General features: G+C 42.0%; 3 protein-coding genes across 3 annotated transcripts; all 3 read left to right on the top strand.

Moving 5' to 3' along the window:
- Positions 1 to 2,103: 2,103 nt before the first annotated feature.
- On the top strand, positions 2,104 to 4,045 carry hoxb6b (homeobox B6b; the record flags this gene model as incomplete). The annotated part of the gene is made up of 2 exons (XM_080455711.1): positions 2,104 to 2,575; positions 3,786 to 4,045. 2 exons carry the CDS (start codon positions 2,104 to 2,106, stop codon positions 4,043 to 4,045), a joined length of 732 nt encoding a protein of 243 aa, XP_080311837.1.
- A 1,653-nt stretch (positions 4,046 to 5,698) lies between these two features.
- Positions 5,699 to 7,068, top strand: hoxb5b (homeobox B5b). Its single transcript, XM_080454914.1, has 2 exons — positions 5,699 to 6,311; positions 6,811 to 7,068. The coding sequence occupies exons 1-2, from the start codon at positions 5,714 to 5,716 to the stop codon at positions 7,056 to 7,058; spliced, it is 846 nt and encodes a 281-aa protein (XP_080311040.1). The 5' UTR covers positions 5,699 to 5,713; the 3' UTR covers positions 7,059 to 7,068.
- Positions 7,069 to 19,232: 12,164 nt separating this feature from the next.
- Positions 19,233 to 22,203, top strand: hoxb1b (homeobox B1b; the record flags this gene model as incomplete). The annotated part of the gene is made up of 3 exons (XM_080455710.1): positions 19,233 to 19,800; positions 20,138 to 20,412; positions 22,009 to 22,203. 3 exons carry the CDS (start codon positions 19,233 to 19,235, stop codon positions 22,201 to 22,203), a joined length of 1,038 nt encoding a protein of 345 aa, XP_080311836.1.
- Between the last annotated feature and the right edge of the window lie 4,413 nt (positions 22,204 to 26,616).

Raw genomic sequence — 26,616 nt, 5'->3', positions numbered from 1 at the left:
AGTCCACAGAAATAATGTTTTCTGAAGAGAATATTTAATGTAATAACAAAATAACGGCATTCCACACATGGAACACCTCGCCCAGCATCCGTTAGCATCAGTTTCGCTTGTTGATAAAGCGCCTATGTTGCTCTTTGTTTGACTGTGGCCTGTTTATGATTTTATGACTTACAATTAACCCAACATTCGTTTTCTGTGGCCCATTTACAAATTATGTAGTCGTTTCGTTACTTTCAGCAGATGTGATATTTAAGGTTTATAAGTTGTATTATTTCCCCGTTAGATTTTCTTACATGTGGAATAAAACATGGAACCGTTCAACCAGAAAGAAAGAAAGTCTAATAGCTAATAACTACAACAATATTTATATTTTTCACAAGCCAAATGCATTGTAGCTGGATGCCATTTCTGGATGCAAAAGGACCGAGCAATGGAAAAGTGATGAGGAAAAACATGATATACCTAAATAACTTATGTGAACATTTTATTCAGTCGTTCACAACAGTGTAATAAATATGAGACCATTTATGCAGATACTTTCCCCCGTTTTTCTTTACTTTTTAAATGAGTTTTAAACAATGGTAGGGTATACATTGAGCTCGGGGCTGGGTTTATCTTTTTTTCAGGGCACAAGTGGATTTATATAAGTAGAGAGACATAATGAAAATATTACCCATGATGTTAAATACAATACAACCCAATAGCTAATGTTCGCAGGAGCAAAGACTGAAATCTTGTGTAGGGCCTATAACTGCAGAATGCAAAGGCCTACATTGATGAGGCGCTATTAATAGCCACTGAAATAACGCAAATTTACAATTGTGTTATTATAGTTATTATAGGCTTAATAACAATACTAATAATAATGTTATAATAATGATATAAATAATAATGCATATATTTTTTGAAGCACTATATTCGAATAACAAATGTGTTGTTTTACTTACAGGCTAGGCTGTCTAATATTTTTTTATGTGTGAAAGAAATGTCCACGTCGTCACGACTGGTAAACATGGTTGATGTGTCCGTGCTCTGTCCACGTCGGTGGACAGTCGTCTCATTCTTCTGTCTTGCTCGTATGCTATTGGGAATCAGAAAGCAACGAGGACAGGTTATTCAATGTTTTTGTGTGGTTTTGGTCTTAAGCGTGTACATGGCATACAGTATAGGCAAATTACAGCTACTTTTTGATTGATTAAGTAAACATTTTGTGCATAACAATCGGTCTAAGTATAGGCTACAGTTACAGTAGGCAGGTGTAGTTATTGGACTTGCTTTGGCAAAACTGAAAAAGGGAAATCAAGGATGCACATTTCATACAAGAACGAGAGAGAGAAAGAGAGATAGAGGGGAGAGAGGGGAGAGAGGGGAGAGAGGGAGAGAGAGAGAGGGAGAGAGAGAGAGAGAGAGAGAGAGAGAGAGAGAGAGAGAGAGAGAGAGAGAGAGAGAGAGAGAGAGAGAGACTGTTGGCCGTGCGTAATTTGTGCGTAAAAGGAAACACTGCATGCGCAAAAGTGTTTTGCGATGCGATTAGTTCTATTTTTTGCTGTTGTGGATTTAAAAAAACTGTGTGTGTGTGTGTGTGTGTGTGTGTGTGTGTGTGTGTGTGTGTGTGTGTGTGTGTGTGTGTGTGTGTGTGTGTGTGTGTGTGTGTGAGAGAGATAAGGTTTGCGTGCACTTGCTTGCGATGGGGGGGGGGGGGGGCGGGTATTGGCTACTTCAGCCAGTCTTATTGTGCGATACTTGCACTGAACGAAATGATGTGTGATTTCATATGATATTTTCATAAGCAGCGTGGTCATTTTGTATGAATCCGGGCATCTCATTGTGTGCTGAAAGCCCGACAAGCTCTTGCGCTTCATTTCGATTCACCGGGGACCCCTGCACGCAACAAGAGCCCCCCATGGGTGCAATAGTGCAACCACAGACGCCATGTGATTGGCCAGACGCTGATCAGATGGTACAGTTCCCCTCTGTATTCAGTGGTACCTCGCAACCCCCTTCGAGCAAAAACCAAATCTCCGATAAAGTAATGGCAAAACCACTTGGACTATAAAAGACAACAAATCATATTCCTCCGGAGTATACCAAGTTGTCCATCCAATGAGTTCCTATTTTGTTAACTCAACTTTTCCCGTGTCTCTACCGGGAGGACAGGACTCTCTCCTGGGTCAGATACCGCTGTATTCCTCGGGATATACTGACCCTTTAAGACACTATTCCAATGCGGCCGCCACGTATGGCGCGGCCAGCATGCAGGAGAAGGTTTACCCGGCGTCCTATTACCAGCAGACGGCCGCCGCCGCCGCTCTCTACGGCCGAGCGAACGGCGGAGCGCCCGGCTGCGACTACAACGCGACGGTCGGGACTTTTTACAAGGACAGTGAGGGATCCTGCGCCTTCGCCGCCAGTCGAGACTCGGAGCAGCCGCTGTTTGTGACCCAGGACCCGCAGCAGCGAGGCAAGTCGTCGGACTGCCCGGAGCACAATGTAAACATGAGCAGTAGCATTATCGACGACAAGTCCTCGTCTCTGATTTATCCCTGGATGCAGAGGATGAACGCTTGTTCCGCCGGTGAGTGAAAGCTCACGGAATTGCATCGCTATAGGCTTGTGATTTCTCTGTTGTTTCAGTGTGTGTGTGGGTGTATCGTAGAGCAGTGGTTCTTCAAACCTTTACATTTCATGGTCTCCCCTTAACTCTGACAGTGTATAAATGGAACCAAATGGACCCGTTAGGGGACATTTGTACACTGTCAGAGTTACAGACTTGTAAGGGTCAGTTTAGAACCCCCTAAAGGAACCCAGAGAGTCCCTAGAATCCACTTTGAGAGCCACTGTCGTAGAGAAAAGGCTATACTGTAGGCTGTGTCACGCTGTCTATAGAGTACAGTAGGCTATCCTCCCCGCAGCCTCAGCTGCATGCGTTGCTTCGCATCATCGCATGGCATACAAAAACAACAACAAAAAAAGCTTATAGCCTAATAATACCTCGCCATGACATTTAAACAACTTTATTTAGCATCACAAAAGAAATAAAACATGACAAAAGAAGCGATTATAGTCTTGACACGAACCGTTTGTGGCGTTTAAGATTATTGATGGCTATACTGATGAGGCCATCTCGCCACGAATAGTATATATATAGGCTATCGTCATATGCCCCGGGACTTTGGCTATAATATCACCATTAGACACGCAACCCATGGGCCTCGACATAAGCCAAAGTCATATTATTGTATCTTTGAAATCGGCAAATAGAAATACACAATTGGCTATGGTTGTTAATCATTAAATTATTATTTTATTTTATTGTATTTATAATGCAATAATGATACATTAATGGAATATATTTTTCAGGCAATGTTAAGAATATCGCTTTGACTGCCTTTTAACGCAGTGGTTCTCAAACATTTTCATGTCAAGGACCCCTAAATTAATATTATTTGGCCACGGACCCCCATCTGAAAACATGTTGTGTGTCTTTGTCATGTGTGCTCTAAAATGTTTCAAAAATATTCCAAATCTTTCAAACATTTTCAAGATTTATTTTTAAATAGCAGATCAACAAGCTCACAATGCATTGCGATGTGAAGCGTGTGAGCTTGTAGATCGGCTATTTTTTTGATTAAACAGGTCAAACAGATGTTGATGCTAACTAATTTAGCTGGGGACCCCCTGGAACTCCCCCAAGGACCCCTTGGGGTCCCCGGACCCCACTTTGAGAACCACGTACTGTAATGAAGCATGTATATTAACGCTTTTCTTGCCTTTGCCCCGTGCAGGAACTTTTGGCAGCACTGGACGCAGGGGCCGACAGACCTACACCCGCTACCAGACTCTTGAGCTGGAGAAAGAATTCCACTTCAATAGGTATCTGACGAGGCGTCGGCGGATCGAGATCTCTCATGCCTTGTGCCTCACGGAACGTCAGATCAAGATCTGGTTTCAGAACCGTCGAATGAAATGGAAGAAGGAAAACAAACTCCTCAATCCTTCAAAACCGTCCGAAGAAGAGGAGGAGACAGAGAAAAAGACCAACTGAAAAGACACTGGCCTTCATGTGTGCACTCAAAGTATTATAGCCTATCACAGCAAAATCCCGAGTGTTGATTTAACTCTTGAGTGTGTGAAAATGGACCTATACACAGGTGTGCCAATGGAAGCAATTGGGCCCGTGCGGGTCCATTTGGTTGCATTTATACCCTCTGGGAGTTACAAATGGATAAATGTACACTGATTATTTCTATAGGCCTAAACACTGCGTCCCAATGGGTCCCAAGGCCCATTACATGTCTATAGGTATACCCTTTCACTACACTCTCGGAGTCAAATGAACAGCCGGGACCTTGTTGTGTACACGTTCAGAAATGTGAAGATCATGTATAATTTCTTTGTAGATAATTGCGTACTCAGTGGAGAAACATGTTGTAGACTTGTAGAGTTGTAGATTTCATTTGAATATCTGCACGCTAATGTATGTGTTATGTTCAAATCTGGTGCTCTTCTGTTTGTTCTCGTGCTAGTGCGTTTAGGGGGACTATATGCAAATGTGCCAATTTGCCAAATGTAAATACATTTTTGGTGTTTTTAGTTTCTGACAATGTTGTTGTTACCTCATTATCGTAGGCCTCCTATATGTTTTCCCCCCCCCATGGCATCCACCGAGGCTTTGGCCTGTACATTGTGTGGTGTAGGCTAGTTGTTCTACTGTAGGCTTGTTGTTTACAGCTGTGCCATAAACCCGTTTCAAGTTTTGTACAGATGACAAATCCATGTTATTTATTGCTGTTCACCTGTGTCTAATGCACACCTGGATTTCATGTGCAATATTTTTGTTTAGGTAATTGTACATAGAAATAAAAGCTTTTGTGTAAATATACTGGAAATCTGGTGGTTATTGGCGTGTATGCACAACAAAATGCTGCTTTATGTGCTTTATTCTTGTTATAACTATATTATTAATACCATTATTACTATTCTCACTATATTATTACAATCATTATTACTATTCTCATTATATTACCATTATTTCTATTATTATTAGCATGTTACTATATAATTAATTATTATTAGTATTATCATCAATATTATTAAAGCCTAAAATTGCAAAGCACTTTTAAAGTTCCTTCTTTTCTGAAATCTGGAGTTTGATACGATAAATAATATTACAATTTCATAAATCTAGCTAATGAACACACAATTGTCAATAATTTAGTTTTATAAGTCTCTACAGTTGCCAACAGTTTAGTTTGCGAGTCTCCAGTTGCCAACACTATAGTTTGCAAGTCTCTGTATGAGTTACCTGAGCCTTTTGTGGCCTATATAATCACTACGTTACATAAATGATAAATGGTTATAGGGCCCGATACCGTCCCCGTGAGACGATACCCCATTTCGCCAAAAGATGGCGCTCTCTACCTATACGGACGCACAGCGCGCAATGGGGAGGCACCATTGACTGGGGTCTAACGACCATCATTTCGTCATCATTTGTAACCATAGAGCATGAATTACCTCTTGAAGTCATCAGTGAGAATTTACGACTGGTCAACAAAGGCACGTGATTCCTGAACGCTCTCCCATATTTGGCCGCATACCTGGCAAAGTACAGTAGGGCTTCATTGCTATAATTCATGATTGCATCATAAATCGTGCAAGCACAGGATTATAGCGACAAAGATCTACAAATCGAGGCTTTAAAACCAAGCAAATGAGCTCTTACTTTGTAAACTCGTTCTCAGGGCGCTATCCAAATGGCTCCGACTATCAGTTACTAAATTATGGGACTAACGGCGCCGTGAACGGTTCGTTCAGAGACCCTGGCACCATGCACTCCGGGTCTTTCGGCTACAACTACAATGGCATGGACCTAACCGTAAACCGCACCAACACTAGCAGCCACTTCGGGGCTGTGGGAGACGATGCCCGCGGTTTCGGGCCGGACGCCCGGTACAGACAACCCAACTGCTCGCTCTCGTCTCCAGAGTCTGTGCCGTGCGCCACGGCCAACCGCGAGTCTCTGGAACTAAAAAGCCCCTCTCCTCCGTCTGACCGGAGCACGACCTCGACCGGCAACAATCTCAACAAAAGCAACAGCGCTCATTTCACGGAGATAGAGGATACCACCGTTGCCTCCGAGACCGAGGAAGGTGCACATACCAGCGGCTCCGGCACGGCACCTCGAGCGCAGCAGCAGCAGCAGCAGCAGCAGCACCAGGAACCCAACGCCACCTCCTCAACTCCAACATCGAATGATTGCCAAACGCCACAGATATTCCCCTGGATGAGGAAACTGCACATAAGCCACGGTAGCTATAATTACACTATTGTGTTTTAGAGGGTCATGCTGTCGATTGGCGAAGTGTCATAAATCTGTCAAGTGTTGCATGAGTAAGCCTAGGTCAGTGAGGATGATGTTTGTATAGTCTTTGTGTGATAGGGATTTTGATGAGGGTATACAGGTCAGTTAGAGTTTACCTTCATGTAGAATATAATTTAGCCATAACGATCTACGAGGGTGAATTTGAGAAACATATGTTTGATGGAATTTTGTATAAAAATGCTGGAAATCGACAGCCGACAGGGCTCATGTTGGCTGTGGGTTTAATAATAGGCTAAGTCAGTAAGCAATTGAATATGAGTGCGAATATATTGGATGCATGTTTCCTAAGCTCATTTGACGCTGACCACTTGCCCAATATAGTATTAGTTAACATCCTTGTGCAGCCCCCAAAAAATTGCAGCAATTTCCCCATGTGTTGTTAAGTGATGGCCGTTGCTAATGTTTGGCTTTTTTATGAAATTTAGATATGACTGGACCTGATGGGAAAAGGGCCCGAACTGCATACACCCGCTACCAGACGCTAGAACTGGAGAAAGAGTTTCACTTCAATAGGTACCTTACCAGACGGCGGAGGATAGAGATAGCCCACACGCTGTGTCTCTCGGAACGACAGATCAAAATCTGGTTCCAGAATCGCAGGATGAAATGGAAGAAGGACAATAAACTGAAAAGCATGAGCCTTGTGACAGGAGGGAGCGCCTTCCACAATTGAGTTTTGAATAACTTGCCAGAGATGATGGCTATGAGGGGGGGGGTGGGGGACATCCATGAGTACTGTAATGCTATTGAAAGCGCAGCACCTTTCAGCATGTTATTGTGATAGACAAAGAAGTATTCTGTGGTCTTAAAACACTATTTTAGTTGACTGTTGTACTATGATAGCTTAGTTGTCATTTGAAAATAATAAGAGATGTGTAAATATTATTGGGGTATTGATGTCCATGCTTTTTGCTCTCTTGAAGGTTGCCATGATTCATTTGAGCTGTTTATTGTGTAACTTCTTGACGGTCTAACAGGAGTAAAAATTCAGTGTACAGTTTAAACGTTTCCAAACCATATGCTGCTCTTCATTGAATGTAAACCTAATGTATGATGGGGCCATTCAACGCGCTTTAGTGTAAGTTTCAATGCTATTTTGATGGTTATCTTGTGGCCAGATCATGATTTTCATAAACAAGCCAATGTGTAGCTAGAACATTTTGTGCATCTATTGTTTAGAACTAATTATGAGCAATGTAAATGTATTCAACCTGTCAATGTGATAATTTTTTAGTGCAAAGGGTTATTATGTGGATATATAGGCAACAGTGATGTAAGCATTTTCGCCAATAAGCTTTTTGTATTTGTAAGTGAACTCATAGCGCTTGAAATAAAGTTTCTCTCAATTGCTTTCGATGTGTTCCAATATTATATTGACAATTACCCTAATATTAAAACAAAGTTGTTGCCCCATATACAGTAGTTAAGTAAGTTATGTCGGGCATAGAAACAACTTCCACCCACCACGGGAACCTTATGGCAATAACTTCAATAACGTTCGCATGTGGTACAGATATGACTTACTAGCCTAAACAAAATGGGTAATGATTACTTTTAGGCCACTTTTAACACACACGCACACACACACACCCACACACACACGCACACACACATATCCACACAGGGAAAATGAGTAAGATGTAGCATTTCAAACTTACCTCTCGACCTCTGGTGCTAGACGTGTATAGAATAATTGTGTTGATAAAATCCAAAATGGGTCTTTACAGGTATATGAACAGAGCACCAACTTCGTAAAAATCCCCCTTACCAAAGATTGTATAGGCCTATATTACTTACAGACTCTGAAAAGTCACGTGAGGTCCATAAAGTTGGTTTTATGGTTTTGGGGAGTAGACAATGTACTATATAATTCACAACCTTGAATGAAAGTGACGGCTTAACTGCATCGATGGGATTCGAAAGGGTGGCCTGGAGTAGTGTCCAGTTAGGGTGCTCGAAATGTCCACATCATATGGGAAAGTGGACAAAAATAGTAGACAGCGCATTGCAAAACTGCAACTAAAAAGTATACACTTATTCCCCTTTAAAAAAAAATAGGGCCTACAGTTAATGTGCCTTTTAGTTCCGTGAGTAGCGTAGTTAGTTATGATGGTGGAACACAAAGATTTTCTCTTCAAATTTGATTCAAAGGACAACAATAAATTATTTTACAGTTTTTGATTTTTTTTTAATTAAAAGTATAAAACTAGCCATATACGAAAATACATTTGCAGTTGATGTTTAGATCTTGAAGAAATATGCATCTTTTGAGCATTATGATCCTATTGTCGTTGAAATCGAAATTCAACGGGTTTCTATTTCTGAAATATGTTATATTGACAAGAGAAAAAACAACAACACTGGACCTTTAGTCCAATGAAGAGCTTTTATGGAGCTGCCATGAAACGAACTTGAGCGAGGTCCTCCAGTGATTTATCCTGATCTATCAAGTCACAGAGCGGCCAGAGGTGAACTATCGGACAACTTTGGGTTGGAGAGCAGCTTCAGTTGTTTTAATATATACATCACAGACTTAAAGCTATATAGTCTATCTGTAACCAATAAAAGGAGAATTGTATATTAGAGTGAAAAACTAAAGTCATTGCGACTCTTCACCTGCAACGAGACTTTTGCAATTATTTTCGAAAACCCTGACAACTCATTTCGCTTTCAAGTAAAACCAAATGCTGGGCTATATAAGGTCCAGACATTTTCACATATTCATAACTATTAAGTGGCAATTTAACCAGCGTAATGAGTATTGCATATTGATAGGGGTAATCTGTACCCGGATCTCATGCATAATTCATGGGCCGGGATCATCGCTAGGTCAGTAGACGATAGACTACTACCACAGCTGCATCTGAAAGCAAGACCCTGTTCGCTCAGACATTGCACTGTCACGCTCAACACTCGGGCCTACATAACAACGTAATAGCTACATAATTGATAAAATAAAATAAATGTATAAACTGTATTTATTTTTACTTTAACTTCTGATATGAAGCTTTGGAACGGAGGCCTGGGCAAATAATAGCCTATAAGGATAAATGCATATTGATTTCAAATCATAGCCACCCTATACCAACATAGCGGCTGTGGGGGCTATATCTTGAACATTATCTATTAGTTTTATGTTTTTTTATAGGCCTAGATCCACATTATTTACACATTACAAAGTTTGTGTAAATATATCAAAAATAATTTGGTATTTGATGTTACTGTGCTTATTTATAGACGTGTAGAATAGGCTATATGTAGAATTATTTGGTGATTGCATTTTATAGGCCTTCTTAATTAATAATAAATGCCAGTTGTCACCCGGAACGTTTTGACAAACGGATTAACATGTATCCTATATTTAGTTTATTAGACTATTAGAATATATTTAGTTTATAAGCCCATCTTGTCGCCAGAGTCCAGTGTTATGCGAGATGATGTAACGCGTCTTCTACGCCAGCAGAGAGCGCCTCAGACCGGCTTGGCGTTTGATGGATGGTTCCTCAACCACGGCTGTTATCATTAGGGGCCATGTAGGTTAAGGCAGAACATAGAAAGCCCATGTCTGCTCCAACATGTTTGTTATTTTTATCTTCTGCCTTTTTTTTCCTCCGGTCGAAGTGGTGGACATTTGTCTAATCCTACCAGACACTTATTGAGACGGAAATATTTTCACTGCCCTGGTCCTGCTCTCCCCTGACCCTGGCAACCAAATGCTGCGAACCGAGACTATACTTGATTCAGAAAGCAGGTTGCTATTAATACAATACAAGTCCGTAAGAAATTGTTCACGTGCAGATCCTACAGGGGGGTGAAACACGGGTCACAGTGTCAACACATATTGAGACGTCAAAGCCGTGACGTGTCAGATTGTTCATCAAAAGCCATTAGGTTCCGTTCAGCGATCGATCAGAGATTAGAAATTACAGTGTGTAGACTAGGCTCCATCTGTGTGTAACATGCATAATTTCCCAATGAAATACAGGACAATATGTATTTCATTTTTGATAGATGCTCCCCTTAAAGAGAGCTCATAATAAAGTTGGATGAAAGTTTTTTAATTGAATTAGATTATTATAAATGTGCTAGGCTACGGAAGGTTGATCGGGCTACATTCTGCATGAGAGTGTATCATTCAAGATTCAATATTTTATTCCTTATTTTATAGGCTACAAGTACACTAGACAGGGACGTTCAACATTGAGCAACAATTAAAAAAGAAAGAATAACAACAAATTGTGTGCATGGGTCCCACTTATTACATATGTATACCGTAGCCATGTGAGCTGTGAGCATATAAAGGGGACTAAATAATACTAATTATTATTTACATAATTCAAAGATTGCTGTAAAATGTTCACAAATTTCAAGGGGAACATACAAGACTTCCTCGCCAGTCGACGCTGACCACCTGTCATCTATATTTACCCTGTAGATCCGAATTTGTGTTAACAACAAGCAGCCACAAATTCGCGTCTTAGGGAGTATGTAGTTGATGACACTTCGCCAGGATGAAAGAAACCGCTTGAAGATGGTCACGACCTCACCACTGGACGATTACACACACACACACACACACACACACACACACACACACACACACACACACACACACACACACACACACACACACACACACACACACACACACACACACACACACACACACACACACACACACACACACACACACACACACACACACACACACACACACACACACACACACACACACACACGTACGTTTTGGGATGTATGAATTTCTTTTGATTATATAGTCAGATAGATGGGCCTCCGCCGCAGAATAAGTGGATTGTGTATTATAGAGCACATCCTGACGTCTGCTAACATTCTTTGAGAATATGACATCCGTCCGTGTTGGTGGAGGGTTTCAGGGAGGCCTACAATGTGGGCATTGTTCGGGTAATCATTTATCAACTCCTCTCCTCAGTCCACTGTCCGTTGCCATGCAAGATCATCAAGGAGGAGTTTAGGGGTAAGGGCAGGGACACTTTTCCAAGAGTCGCTGAGAGGACGGCAAAACTGTCTTGTGAAACAGATATAAAAAGGAAGATGAGACCGAAAGAAGTAAGTTGTCTTATTATAGACTTTTCTTTATCAGTTTTGTGGTGATACGGCTAAGTAGCATACAGGCAAAGCACGTCGGTAATTTACAGTGATGATTTACTGAGGGAATAAACTATGTATGAGTGTGCAGGCCTATTCTAGAGAGATAAACCCATCACATTTGTGATTAATAGTATCCTTACAAAAAGCCTATAAGATTTCATGTCAGCTTCCAGCAAATGTCGCCTGAACATTATAGCCAACAAAATAACTTTGATCTTCTTGCACTTAAACCATTTTCTCAGTAAAAACGGACCTGAGTTGCAACTGTACTTGGACCACTTTTTTCCCTCTACACCAAAGCCGATCAAGCTCACAAGGCAATATATTGTGGTTCATGTGGTTAAAGGCCTCTGACCCTCTGCATGGGGACATTAGCCTATATACTTTCAAACTGCATTCAGTGTTTGTTGAGGTATAGGAGTTGCACTTGTTCATATTAACCCGTTATTTTTTCTAAACTAATTGCCATGTGTTGGCATATATGGAAGATAATACTGTATGTCCTTCCAGTGGTTCTCAAACCAAAGTGGTTCTTTTACCCAACCCAAATTAATCTGTATTTGAAAAATACTATTTGGCCACGGACCCCCATCTGAAAATATTTTGTGCCAGAGGTTAAAATGTTTCAGACATTCAGACAGCAGATCTACAAGCTCACGGTAGTTGCATGGCAACCCAGTGAGCTTGTCGATTGGCTATTTTCAAATAGCCCATGAATATAGGTTTAAAGTGGTAAAAAACGATTTTGATGCTATATTAACTCATATTGTGGGGACCCCCTGGAACCCCCTCAAGGACCCCTGGGGGTCCCCGGAGCCCACTTTGAGAACCACTGCTCTAGTCGACAAGTGATTCCTTGCAGCTAATTGTGAGCAAGGCTATACTGTGATGTGCATTCGTCAAGAACGTACCATCCCTCAACCCAACAAAGTAGCGAATCCATCACAGGATAAAGACAGGGATGGCCCGAATAGTATAGGGCCTGGACGGGCTCTGGACGGAGTATGACTGTGATGATGATGTGATATAACTTATATCATAACTGCAGCTGTATATGGCCACAGTGGGAATGTCGTCATAGCGCATGCATGGTATTGGTAACCATATGACACCTAGGTGACAGCTATACAGGCTGCAGAGATCAAGCATTACAACATGACATTACGTATATAAGTACATTATGTTTATAAACTGATCTTTCACTTCCCCAAGCCAATTCCTCCCTGTTTTGAGAAGGAGTTTTAGATAAGATGTGAGTGCATTTTTATGAGATCTAGTATAATGCCTATAGCTTAGGCTTCGCCTGGCAACTCAAGAAAGCAATTTGAAGAACTCTTGATGTTTACTTCTTTATCTGATCTTACTTATACCATTATACATATAAACTATGGCAAAGCAATTATGTTTTGTTTTTTTTATATTGTAGGCTATATAATGCACTGGTAAAGCAAGTGCACTTATCGTCGCTCATGGCTGAATCAAGTTAAAGAGCTATCAGGGTTCACCCCAAAAGTTTAATTAGACCAAGCATATTAATCACGCATGCTTTTGGACATATGGACACACCACAAGTATTGGTTTATTTATTTTTGTACAACTAACCAAATAGCCTATATGACTGTCGTATGTCTGTCGCATATGGCTGAAAGATCAAAGACATTCACTTGTGTTACTCTGTGTCACTTTAGTTAAATATTACCTATGCACCGTTCCCTGTGCGGACCAATCAAAGTGATTGAGTATCCTCAATTGAAAGATGAACACGAGAGATCAAAGCACCGCCATGAGCTGCATCGACCCGCTGCACCAATCAAGCGGCATTTTGATTGTCATGGGCCTAATTATAAACTTCGCGGACAGACATGCAGCTTTTAATGAATGTTAACAATTGTCGCAACAAAATTGAAAATGGCCTCGGACTGCACAGACAATGCAGGCGCTACTAGATTATCATGAACGAGGTAGACAAATGTAATAAGGAAATTAGAAAGCATATAATGTCATTACAAGTATAGAATATGCTGTGGAATACGAATGTGTTGGTATCACAAAAATGAGACTCACTCATTCTGTATAACTACAGACTAAACACCTCAAGCCCTTGGCTAAGCTATCTCTGACATATCTGGCATTAGTCCTAAGTGGGACTTCGGCCATGTTGGAATTCATTATCATGGGCAAGATATCAGGACTGTTTCAATCAAATAGAGACGTAGCCGTTTATGTTTTCCATTTCACAGCACTGGGTTGCAATTTCTCAAAAACTAGGCTATAAACCATGATTTGCTGAAGAGGAAATGCATTTAGATTGACTTCCACGTGATCAGCAACATAGTAAAAAAATAAAATAAAACATATTATAGGCTACTATTAATCTAAATCTACTAATAAATTAACTAGTCAAGTTAGTTCAACTCGGCATTGTTTCTGCTTATATGAGATATAGGACCCATAAAGACAAAACCAAATAACTTCTTTTAAAACGACAGAGGAAAATTGTGATTCAGTGCCAAAATATGAGAGCAATGGCTGGCCTTTCTTCCCCACCAACCCCTGAGGCACGAATCACAAGCCTTGTCCACCCATCTCCTCCGCGTCTTAGATTACCATAATTTCCACTCACTGACAAATTGCTGCCCTAATCCATGAACAAAATGTAGACGAAAAGGCAATACTTTAGCCAGAATAGCCAGGTATTACAATAGCCTGTCTTAAATTATTATTATGTTATCACAAGCCTATCATCCGTGGTGTGATGTGCAGGCTGTGCATGCATGATCAGCAGAAAGGCTATGTCTGGTAGAATGTAGGGCGGTCTACTGTGCAGGCAGAAACACTGTCCACTCTCTGCTTCTTCGACCACTGGTATGCACAGTCAACCCATCCATGATCCACCAGCCAGTGCAAAGGACTTGGATTAGAATATTTCCCGGTATTTTCCAAAGGTGAGAGTGATCGTTATTTGTTTCAGAGGGGATTTTTATGCGAAATTAATGTGACGCTCTGCTGTACGTGCGGAAGGTAAGCAAGCCGGGGTTGTGCTGTGGACTCGGCTATGTGTCTTTATGATTTACGACCCTGACTCCGGCGACGGTTCAACCAGAGTTCATAAAGCTGCATGCCTCCATACTTATTCTACGTTCGTTCTCTGTCTCTCTTTCGTGCTCTCAGAAACGAACGTTATCAATTGCATCCATTTTCGTTCAACGTGATTTCGTACATGTGACAGTTCAAGCTCGGGATTAAAATGAGGTTAGGCTGTATGCAGAAAATGAGAATATTGCAGAGCCCTTTGTTTTATTACAATACAGTGTGCATCACAGCTGTATGCAAACACTTTTAAATTGCGTATTCAGGATGTTGCATTCTTGTTGCTTTCCGTGGAAAATGTATTCTGGTGTATAGCTGCTTCGTTTATTTTCTTTGTTTATATTTCCACCAGCCAAAATAGAAAAGAAAATGTACATAAACAAATGAACAGGTTATTAAAATAATGTTCTTATTTTAACAAATTAACAAAAGGTTAATATATGATGTGTTACATACACATATAGCCTAATTGGGCTGTTTATTATGGTCTAGGCTTATGGTCTTTTGTTCTCTTATGCTTTCTCAGAATTAACCAAAAACATTGATGAGTATAAAAAGTATAAAAAGGTATTTCTAAATAATACGGACATGTCTATGTATCTGTCACGTAGTGCTATTGATTGAATTAATACAAATTAACAAAAAAGTTAATTTTGAATCCATGAAACAAAATGCGCACTGGGAGGCCCAGGACGTGCACTATAATGAAAGTAAACAATTATGAACATGGTAAACAATCCAAACATGGAGTCCTATACATAGCTTTAATTAGATTTACAATGATCGATATTGGTAGATTGTATTTTAGAGAGCCCAGATTTTCATCTAGGACTTTAATATACGAGCAGTTTGCCATTGCTTTTGTGGACAAGAGAGGCTCGCTATTCATGTCACCATACTATTGAATTGATAAGATGGATCATGCGGTCTCCTCCCTGATTTTGTCTTTTACCCCATTTTTTTCTATATCCTCTCAGACCGGCAACAAAGTGGTCTTTGGAAAACTGCCAATGTTCTGTGAGGAGGTTATAAGGGCGCCGAGAGACCCTCCACGGACATGCAGAGCAGCACCACCTACAGCAGCATCCACCACAACTTCATAACCACTGAGTTTGAGGACGATTGTGGAGATGTCGATGCTTTTATGTGCAATCGCGAGGCAACGATGCACCGAGCACTGGGACAAACGGAGAGCAACAACAAGCAAAAGACACCTGGCTGCTGCTCAATGCAGTCGTTTGACCACAAGTCGAGGAAATCAAAACAGCACAACAGCCCTAAATTAACCGTTAACAAAAAGATTTTTCCCTGGATGAAAGAGTCCAGACATTCAGATCAGAAATGTAGCAAGATAATCCCAGGTGCGTATAGCCTATATATAAGCTTAAAATTTCAACCCACCCTATAATAAATAATGTGATTGTGATATTTAACCCAACAACACATTACTATTTATATGGTCCTCTCAAGTTCAAATGCTTAACTGCGCTAGAATCTGAATAAATTAGAGTAATTGTCAGGGACCTTGAATAATAATCACCCAAATAGAGTTTCAGACAACAGAATAAGCTCAGGCAGGCATGCCCCAATCAGGCTGACTGACACACAAAAGTCACAATCAGACAATAGGTATTTAGATTTCATGCAGGGGGCCATCACCAAGATGCATAGTAAAATCTGGAGTGTACAGTTAGTTTAACTCTGAGAGTGCAACAATTTACCCACAGTGGTCAAATGAAGCATAGCTCATTGCATAATATGTTACCAGAGTTAAATATTGACACTAATGTGGTGAGCAAGGTCTGAATGACAATTCAGCCACATGATGTGATGACTGTCACACCTTTGAACTCTGAATCAACTTAAAAATAGGTCTATGTCAATCTGTTATAAATACTGGTTATTTCACTTGAAATATTTCAAGTAATAGTCTGAAATATGAAGGAGGGGCCTGGAGACATATAGACCTATAGCAGTGGTTCTCAAAGTGGATTCTAGGGACTCTCTGGGTTCCTTTAGGGGGTTCTAAATCGACCCTTACAAGTCTGTAACTCTGACAGTATACAAATGGACACTGTCAGAGTTAAGGGGAGACCTGGACATTTAAAGGTTTGAGAACCACTGGCCTATAGTAAAGTCAGACCAATTAAGCAACAACAGCTGATGGTGAATGACAGCACCATCTCAGTAATTCACTGTGTAGTGATTTGGTTCTCGTTTTGATTTTGTGTTGCCAGACCAGTGTTGCACCACCACCAACGCGCAGACAGCCACTGCTGCTGCGGCCAAGAGAGCGCGCACGGCGTACACGAGCGCGCAGCTGGTGGAGCTGGAGAAGGAGTTCCACTTCAACCGCTACCTGGGCCGGCCACGACGCGTGGAGATGGCCAACTCCCTCAACCTGCACGAGAGGCAGATCAAGATCTGGTTCCAGAACAGGAGGATGAAGCAGAAAAAGGATGACAAATTGAGCGGCCTGATCTCCTCCTCGTCGTTCCCCTCCTCCAGCCCGGGCAGCCCTACCCTGTCCAGCCTGGGTTATGTCCATCTGGGCGGCGACTACGAGGCCGTTTCACCGCCGCCATTGAAGCCCCCAAAACAGCAGAATCAGTCACTGTCGTCGAATCCAGTCCTAAAAGCACACGACTCGTTCTCACAGAAATACTCACATTGTGAACCCAGAGCTGGCCCCCGGGATCATCTGACGAACGGCCCGCAATACGACGTCAACTACAATAATTCCACATGCAGCATTTCCCAAATATCGACCCCAGATGACGGAATAAGTGATCAAAACGTGTCATATTTCTCAGAGAGCTACTGCTCTCAGGAGAGAATTATGCGAGCTCCAAAACTGACTCATTTGTAGATTGTAGAAGACTATTAATAGACCACGTTTTTTGGAGTTGAAAATTCTTGGACATTATGTTTCCATATCTTGTTGTGTGCCACATTCATCATGGGTGACACGTTTTTTTTTTAGCACAGACATTTTAATTCAGTTTCAAACTTTGAAAATCAGGTTAGGCTACATTAGGCTACCAAGGCTACAGGCGATGATTTATAAGCCCAGTGTTAAGGAGAATACTTTAATGCTTGAGCATAATGCATGCATTATTATGCCTTGGTTTAAATCATTGAGGGGAAACACATTAGGCATACCATACGTCTCATTGATTTGTATTATTTATATATTTATTTATTTCCAACGTGTATTTATTTAATTGTCCACTTTCCAAATGTAACCTATTTATTTAATTATTTGTTCATAGACTGTTTACCACGTTTATTGTTATGTTTTACTTATAGAAAGTGCGTCGGTTGAATTGGCCTACTCAAAACATTCGTTCAACTACATAGCACGTGGAATCATGCAGCCTGGCATCTTAAACGAAAATGTCCACTGCTACTTTTATATAAATAAAAGCAATTTGTTCAAATTTCAACCTAAGGCTACCACTCGAACTGGCCCTCAGATATTAGGCCTATCTAAACGTATTGGAGTAATCCTCGTTTCATGCATGAACCCAATTAGCTACTATAAGGGCCTGTAATATATCATAAACTTCAGATTGTTTATTTACTGTGATTTACCAGATATAACAGGCCCTGTGTTTTTATGGTATTCCAACTCATGAGGCACAAAGGGGACTGAGAAGTATAGCTCTCAAATGCGTCTTTGTTCTTTCATTGGCAAAATGGGTAACCGAAGCTGTCAATCTTTTAAAAGAGCCCATGATTGATCACTGAATTAATTGCGCTGCTCTTTTCTGCGATACTGTCTGATTCAGACATGTATGGGAGCAGTCTCTGTGAAAGGCTGAGCAAAGATTTTTGTCTTTTAGCTGGCCAAACCATTTCAGTTAGCAAACTGTTTTTTTTATAGGCAAAATATTTTAATCTCTTAGTTATCTTAGTTTTCGTTGTCCAACTCTCATGCAACACATTTCAATGAAGATATCTATAGTTATGCTTGATAAAAATAAATAAAAATAAAAGGCTAATAGCAAGATATAGCAAGATACATAAAATAATACTTTTCCGCACATTACTAGAGGCCAATTTATTAAATCAATAGGTGGGTCAAAACGTTTAAGTTAAAACAATGCATTCCCATAAGCATTTGTATTTGTCATAATAATTTAGGACTTTGTCCATGATAGGGTTATTATGAGCTGCAACTTGTCACCTTTAGTAAATAATGTGAACAATTGGCCTCCAGCGTGACAAGCATTTACGACAAGGCAACAAAATGTTGGTCCTAATTGATTGTCTTTGTCAGACTTTTATTATTATTTTTAAACCATGCTTTAAAGCCACTGTGAATCATTGCAGCCTATATATGTGGCTTGATGTTTGTAGTCCTATCAGATTGATGGGCGAGTTTGATTGAAGCGTTTGTCATGTAAATGTGAGCCGTTTGATGGACGATCCTCCAGACTTGACAGACTGCTGTAGGTCCCTTGCCATTGGCGCTTAGGGAGTCACATGGTCTGTCAGGAAGGTGATATGAGAGTGGAAGGCACTTTTACAGCTTTGACATACTACCTAGAGGTTAGGGCAAGGCGAGCACCAATTAATGACTGCTCAGTGCTCATCAATTCTGCTTAAACAACAGGCCAGCAGAATGAACTCTTACTTAGACTATCCCGTGTGCAACAGGGGAGCGAATATCTTAAATGCCAAGGCTGGATACCACAATTTGAACCACGGATACATGTCGCCTTTATCATCCAGTTCGTGCGCAACAAGTGAAAGCTACGGATCCGACGGGCGTTTAGTTGGTGCAACTTCTACTCCACACCAGCCTCTGGGCCTCCCTCTACACCAGACTCTCGTCAACTTAGACCTGCAGTTTCCCTCATCAGCGAACCCGATATATGGAGCGCAAGTTGGCTCAACTTTGGAATACGGACTTCACCAATATGGCCTCGCTCACGAACAGGACCGGGGGTTCATTCATTCGCAAGTTTCGCCTACTGGGGCAAACATGGCTCCTTACGCCGGGGATAACTACGGGCCTGGAGCTGCGCCTTATCTCCATTTCAACAACGAAGAACAGAGGCAGCAACAATACTCAGACAGTGTTTATTCGAGGTTGCCACCTCAAAATAACGAAAACGATTCGAATCATCACACCGAACCATCACAAACTTTCGACTGGATGAAAGTGAAGAGGAATCCTCCCAAAACAGGTTTGTTCAGACTGGCAACATTTATAGAGTAACCCCACATGACCCCGGAATGTACACTGCAAAAATCCTGAGTGTATTAACAAACGTGTACAGCTGTGCGTAATCTTGGGAGTGGCGTGCGTAAAACATTAATCAAAACCACTTCAAGTAGGCCTAATCCGTGTCCTGACATGTAGGCCCAGAGTATTTGTATTTGTATTGTCTCAATGTTGACTGATTAAAAATGATTGTCCCCATTAACTTTCATTCCCATACTTTCATTTACCACGCACAATTCCATTTATTAGATCCATGCTTTCTACATTCATTCATCACTCACTCATCCATTTCCCCACAGCTATCATGTCAGAGTACGGGGTCCCGGGCCAACTCAACGTGATCCGAACCAACTTCACCACCAAGCAGCTTACCGAGCTGGAGAAGGAGTTCCACTTCAACAAGTACCTGACCCGGGCACGGCGCGTCGAGGTCGCCGCTAGCCTGGAGCTCAACGAAACGCAAGTGAAGATCTGGTTCCAGAACCGCAGGATGAAGCAGAAAAAGCGCGAGAAAACCGGAGGAAGCGTCCCAGTAAATTTTGAGAAAGCCCCCGCGCCTGATACCTCCCCGAAGGTGCAATCTGACGGTGAAACGCAGTGATTCTGAACTATGTGATTGACTTCCACATTGTGGGGCCTATTCGAACTTTTCCCACATCCATCACTGTTAAATCACAAAAACTGAGACAGAACTGTGCAATTGCTTGTGGACTACAGGGTATATTTGTGCTTTAATGCATTAATTTCTGAAATTGGATGCAGAGATGCTCTGATAACTTTTCTATTGCTGCATTTCCTTTCCCATATAAATAGACCTATGTTTTTGTGTTACAGCGCTGAGTTATCACCAGTGTTATTGTTTTGCACTATTTATTTGCAGGTTATTTTCCAAAATGTGTCCAGATGATTTACCTTAATAAATATTAGCTAAGAAAAACTTTGTGGTCTCAAAATGTTTGGAAGTTGTGCATTCATCGAACATGGAAATAGTGATGTTAGATGCAATTAACCACATAACCAAACTTACCAAAGCTTATTTTTTGTATGTATGTGTTTAAAAAAAAAATGTGTAACACATTTTGACTCCATTACATTACATTGGCACATTGCATAAACATGTCCACATTAGCTTGTAGTTATAGTTTCACTCATCCTTGCATGATGTGACAAGAGGAATCTTTCACAACACATGGGGTGACTCTTGATGACCTTTTCACCTCGAAATACCTCCGGGGGCTCTAAACATGACAACAAACTCCAGGGAGCCAGGTTTCACGCTTGATTTGTTACCCAAATTCTATTTGGATACAATTGATGGAAGACATTTTTTACACACAGTACTTACTGTATATGAACTTATATTATATATATACTTATATGAACAGAATTGTGAATTGTGAAGAGCTGAGTTGATGGTTCAAGATACCCTGATTTTGGTCCCACCCCCGACTAAACGTTTGCAAGACCTGACCACCGAGTTTCATCGGATGGTGTATAGGGACAGCAGTTTCAATATTTGCACTGGGTGTTAGGTTTGCACACAGATCTGGCCTGCCCTTTCCCTAAAGCTGAGGTTCACACAGAGTTCAGCCACAAATGAATTCAGAGTCAATCTGTCAAGACACCAGAATGGCCCAGAGAAGTCAACTCCAGGCCTCCCATGCACAGTCTCCTCAGTTTTTGCAGGTAGTTTTGTACTTATTTTTATTTAGACCTATAGGATATTCTACTGTGGATATTCTACTCTGTAATTTCTAAGTTCTAATTCACGTTTGTGATCCCCTAAAATTAAGAGGTTCCAGGTGTCAGAAAAATCATGATGTTAAAGAAATAGATCAATCATTAAAAATATTTGCATGAGCTCAAAGTTCTCTCCAGCTATAGTAATAGTAATACATCTCCAGAATGAAATACTGTACTAGAATGTCCATTACGGTATATTAGCAAAGGCGGTTAGTTACCACAGACAGTGGATTTCTACTCAAAGCAAATGCTTCTTCTTGGGATGAGTCACAAGGGCAAGAACTGGGGAGAGGGGAGAATAGATATTGTGAATACTGACAGACCCAACAACAACAAAAAAGAAAAATAATTGGGGACGTACACAAAGCAAGTGTGGGACTTCATTCTGGGGGTGCGATCCCTGCCATCTCTGTGGGTAATACCTCAGGGCTCCCAGCGGACTCTCCATCTGGAGGTGTCAGCCTCGGCACCAGAACCAACACCTCAGAGACAGATGTTCAGCCAGAGAACAGGAGGAGGAGGAGGAGGATGTTTTTCACCATCACACATCAGCACAGCCTTCTGCCTTCTGCCGGAGAATGTAGGGCAAGGAGAGGAGGAGAGGGCTGGAGGATGGCAATGAACCCTGCGGTATATACGGGCATGGTGGAAAAACAAGCCGAGCCTGGTAATCAAACACGCCATGGTACAAATAAAACAAAAAAAATAGGAGCCATTAAGCACTTTAACTCTGGCGTGGCGTCCCTATTTTGGGCATGTCATCGACAGGCGAAAACGTAAAAGAATTTTGGGAGGGAAATGATGTACAAGCTCACACGCCCCTGTGAGCTTGCAGATCGGCTGTTTTAAAATTCATTTGTTTTTTAAGATTAGAATTGTTTTGCATAGCCAGCTTCTTTCGCTTCAGATATCTTCATACATCTTTTAGTCAACCGCCCCCCCCCCCACACCGCCGTCCTCCTCCTCCTCCTCCTCCTGCACTTTGTTTGAGGTCAAACCAGTGCTGTTTGTACCCCATGCTGCTTGCAGTTGTGGCAGGCTCTTTTACAAGTCTATTGCCAGGCTCACTTCCTCGGTTTTCTACCAGTGGCTCTGTCGCATGTCACTCTGCAGGGTCCCCGGGCTTCAAAGGAGCGCTGGCTATGTTATTCATGGGATAAGGGGGCGGTGGGAGTCTAGGAGATACCACAGAAGGGCCTCATCTGTTATTGACAGATATCAAACAAAGGTATTATGATTCGCTTAACTACTTTCAACCTGCTGTCCCTTTTTAGGCCACGTCATAGGCAAAAACTGTGAAAATAGCAGATCTTCAAGCTCACAGCACATTCACATCACGTTGTGTTGCGTTGTGAGCTTGAAGATCTGCTAATTTTTGCTAATTTTGTCATACACTGTCATACAATGAAATATAAATAGGGCTCAAGTGGCTAGGAAAGGAAATACTTAGTTTTAACCCGTAAGCGTCCATTTGGGTCCATCTAAACATTAACAAGGATTTTAATGTTGTATGTGCAACATGTTTAAAAAATGAGATGCAAAGAGTTGCAACTGATTACATGAATGAATAAGTAAATAAATATTACTCCACAGTAGAGTAATATTAATAATACTGTGATGACTATAATATTATATCTGCACCTCTCAAGGTTATGAAGTGGCGTAAATAAAGAACAACAAAAAAAAGAACAAAAAAACATACGTGGTAACTTGAGAAACTTGTGTGTCATTCTCATACTGTAACAAAGATTTGGCAACAGCATCATTTGGAGGGGAGGGTGTGTGTGTGTGTGTGTGTGTGTGTGTGTGTGTGTGTGTGTGTGTGTGTGTGTGTGTGTGTGTGCGCGCTCTCGCGGGTGTTCGTGCGTGCGTGTGTGTGTATAAGTTGTGCATGCATGTGCATGTGCAAATTCCAGTTTATGGCATATCCACCATCACTGTTCAGTGAGGCCTGGTTGACAAATGCTGCCTACTTGATCATGGCATCCTCCCTTATTCCTTCCCTTTGTTACAGCAGTGAGGCTCCTTTTAGCCAAGGCTGAGAGTTTCTTGACACCCATCCCCCCTTCCAAGTCAGGCTCTATTGGATCTGGAAGCCTTGGCCAACCTGAAGCCCCAGCCTCCTGGGTCCTCCTGCAACTGCATCCGTTCCCCACTCCATCAGCATAGTAACCGAGAGAGACATGTGACTTGGCCAGGGTTAACGTCTTAATACTCCCTGGGATTGCCTCCAGGATCCAAATGGCTACCCCTAATAGTTTTCCTCCTCCGCGTGCCTGTCAGACCGCCATGACGGTATGGCGTAAGAAAAACAAGAGCAGCTGAGAGGCAGAGTAACGAAGCAGCACAATGAAATAATGAGGGCGGTGAGTAAGAAAAGTGCAGCCATGAGTGGTTTCTGGTGTGCAGAACATGGCTAAAGATGCTCCTCGGCACCGACTCTCCTGTGCCGTGCCTTGGTGCTTTGCATGGAGGGGCCGTATCCTCAAAATTAAACGGGCTCGTTCCTCAGAACCCAGGAGGCGCAAGCCAGAACTCAATCAGTGTCACGTCACATGGTTCAAAGCGGCCAATTCAACGCTGCCAGGAGGTTGAGAAATGCAAGGTGACAGTTCATTTTACCAGTGACAGTGTGTCGGTCTCGCTTGCTGGTTCCCCAGTCAATTCCCAGCGAGCAGTGAAGGTTGAGTGTTGCTGGAGACAGACATCACCCCCTCCTCCACCCGTTCTCTCATCGACCCCACTCTGCTTTGTATTCCAATTAACTGGACAGAGGGAGAGGCGGCAATAGGCAGGATCACAAGCACAGGGAGACACATTCCTCTGGCGTCTTTCCAGTCTCTCTCAATCCCACCACTACTATCAATACTCTGGTGCATTGCTATGTTTCCCTTCTCTTCTCTTCCCTTGCATTCCCTTCCCTTCTCTTCTTTTCCTCTCTACTCAGCCCGTGACAAGGGCCAGTTGTTCCATGGGGGGATAATTCACAGATTCTTCTTTAACAACTGCCTCCAGGGACAATGTCTTGGTAATGAAAAATCGGTCCCTCTCATACATTCATAGATCATGTGTAATAGAGGTATGGAATCACTCAGTTGAGTCAACGGCCTTCTAGCTGTGACTGTCATCTTTAACGGACACCTCAAATAATGCTGAATTAATATTTTGAAATGGCTCATACATCCTAACATAATATGCTTTGAATGATTTTCCATTCTATGCATTCAGGGATCGCATTGATGCGAGTACAGCCCAAAGCTGATGTACCCCCCCCCCCCAATACAAGTCAATGTCTGGTTGACTGAAGGTTGTAGATTTAGTGCAACACATTTGCTCTCCTGTTGTTTGTGTCCTCAATCCATCATCACTTTTTACCTTTGCAAGGCCAAACCCCTATTCTGACATGTGTTTGAGCAATGGGTGGGTAGGGAATACAATGATTCCGGTGAAATCCTAAAGGTAAACTACCACTTTTTTGTATCTCTTTGAGTAACACAAACATTTACAACAAGGCTCTTAAGCATCAGGTCAAACACCTTTTGATCAAGGTTTTAAAGAGGGTAAAAAGTATTTAAAAAAATACAGTGAGTTTTGGTCCCAAATAAGATATCCACAAACAAAGAGATTCTCCTATAAAATGATGGATAGCACAAAATAAAAACAAGTGAAGGATAGAAGGTAACTTGAGACTTGGCCGATATTTTAGACATAGACAGTGGTAAAAGCTAGCCTGGTAAACACCCCCTCCCTCCGGAAATCTCATGCATTGCATTGCATTTGGTTTCAGGAAGGAGGGTCTGGGATTGCTCACAGAGTAAAGCTGCCCGAACCGCTGCGCATACGAACCAATCAGCGGCTGCTAGGGGCGGGATCATCCAATCACCTGCCTAGTACCTTGAAAAAATGAAACTCCGTCTGTCATCGATTCTACGCCCGGAGTCTCAGATGCAAGTACGCTGTGAAACAAAATGTGTGTCGCAAGCTTCTTCCATTTGACGGAGTGAGGTTAGGTAAAAGCAGCTATAATTACAAAATGTGTTTATGGGATTTAGAAACGGAACCCCTCATTTTGAACAAAAGCACAGGGTGTTGCTGTAACTAATAGGCCTTCCCGTACATCCTTTTTCAAACCTTGATAAAGATCCATACTTTCTAGTCAGATAGATTACCACACCTTAATACAAGTTTTACAGAGCCTGAAAGACAGGCAAAACGCGTCTGATTTCACCACTCTGCACTCTGGACTGCTGAGAGTCTCTATGGTTATCTTGAGAATGCAGCATGGTGCAAAAGGTGGATGTGTGTGTGTGTGTGTGTGTGTGTGTGTGTGTGTGTGTGTGTGTGTGTGTGTGTGTGTGTGTGTGTGTGTGTGTGTGTGTGTGTGTGTGTGTGTGTGTGTGTGTGTGTGTGTGTGTGTGTGTGTGTGTGTGTGTGTGTGTGTGTGTGTGTGTGTGTGTAGAACAGGACTTAACACACACTCTATCCATGCCCTGAGGTTCCTCCAGGCTCTCTGTGCTCTCTCTATCAGATCAGAGACCTTTGCGTCCCTCCCCACACTGCAATGCAAATGAAAAGGAATGTGCTGATAAAAGACCAGATCCTTGAGATGAGAGGGGAGAAGGAGGACAACAGAGGCAACGAATGCTAAAAAGGTGGGGGGAAACCTCTTGGGGAGATGAGAGGGCTAGCAGAGGAGTCAGTGTTGGTAGTAGTGGGAGATCATAGCCTCGCTCCCCCTGAGTGGCGTTTGATACAGGGCTTTTGTCGCTTTTTTCAGCAGAGTATTGTTGGGTGGTGTAATCCCTGCCGGATTACAAAGGGCTTCCCTTTTCATATGGGACTGGGCTCAGCAGGCAGGTGGCTGGGGCTCTGTGAAGCTGTCAAAGGGAGGGACCCTCTTTTCCAGGGGAGGGGACCCCAGTTCCTCTTACCTTCACAGGGGCTTTTTGCTGGGAGGGCAGTCAGGCGCAGGTCAATGTGGGGACAATCCTGACATGGGATTCAACTCGGCCTGACCCCATGGCGTCCTATGGGG

This window comes from Gymnoscopelus braueri (assembly GCF_963280865.1).
Source record: "Gymnoscopelus braueri genome assembly, chromosome: 17".
Classification (NCBI taxonomy): Eukaryota; Metazoa; Chordata; class Actinopteri; order Myctophiformes; family Myctophidae; genus Gymnoscopelus; species Gymnoscopelus braueri.
The sequence above is the reverse complement of the archived record's forward strand: the minus strand, read 5'-3'. Positions and strand labels throughout refer to the sequence as shown.

Excerpts from the sequence above, each read along its gene's own strand:
- hoxb5b (XM_080454914.1), top strand. The coding sequence starts at position 5,714 with ATGAGCTCTTACTTTGTAAACTCGTTCTCAGGGCGCTATCCAAATGGC. Across the intron at positions 6,312-6,810 it reads GAAACTGCACATAAGCCACG|ATATGACTGGACCTGATGGG; the intron begins GTAGCTATAATT and ends TATGAAATTTAG.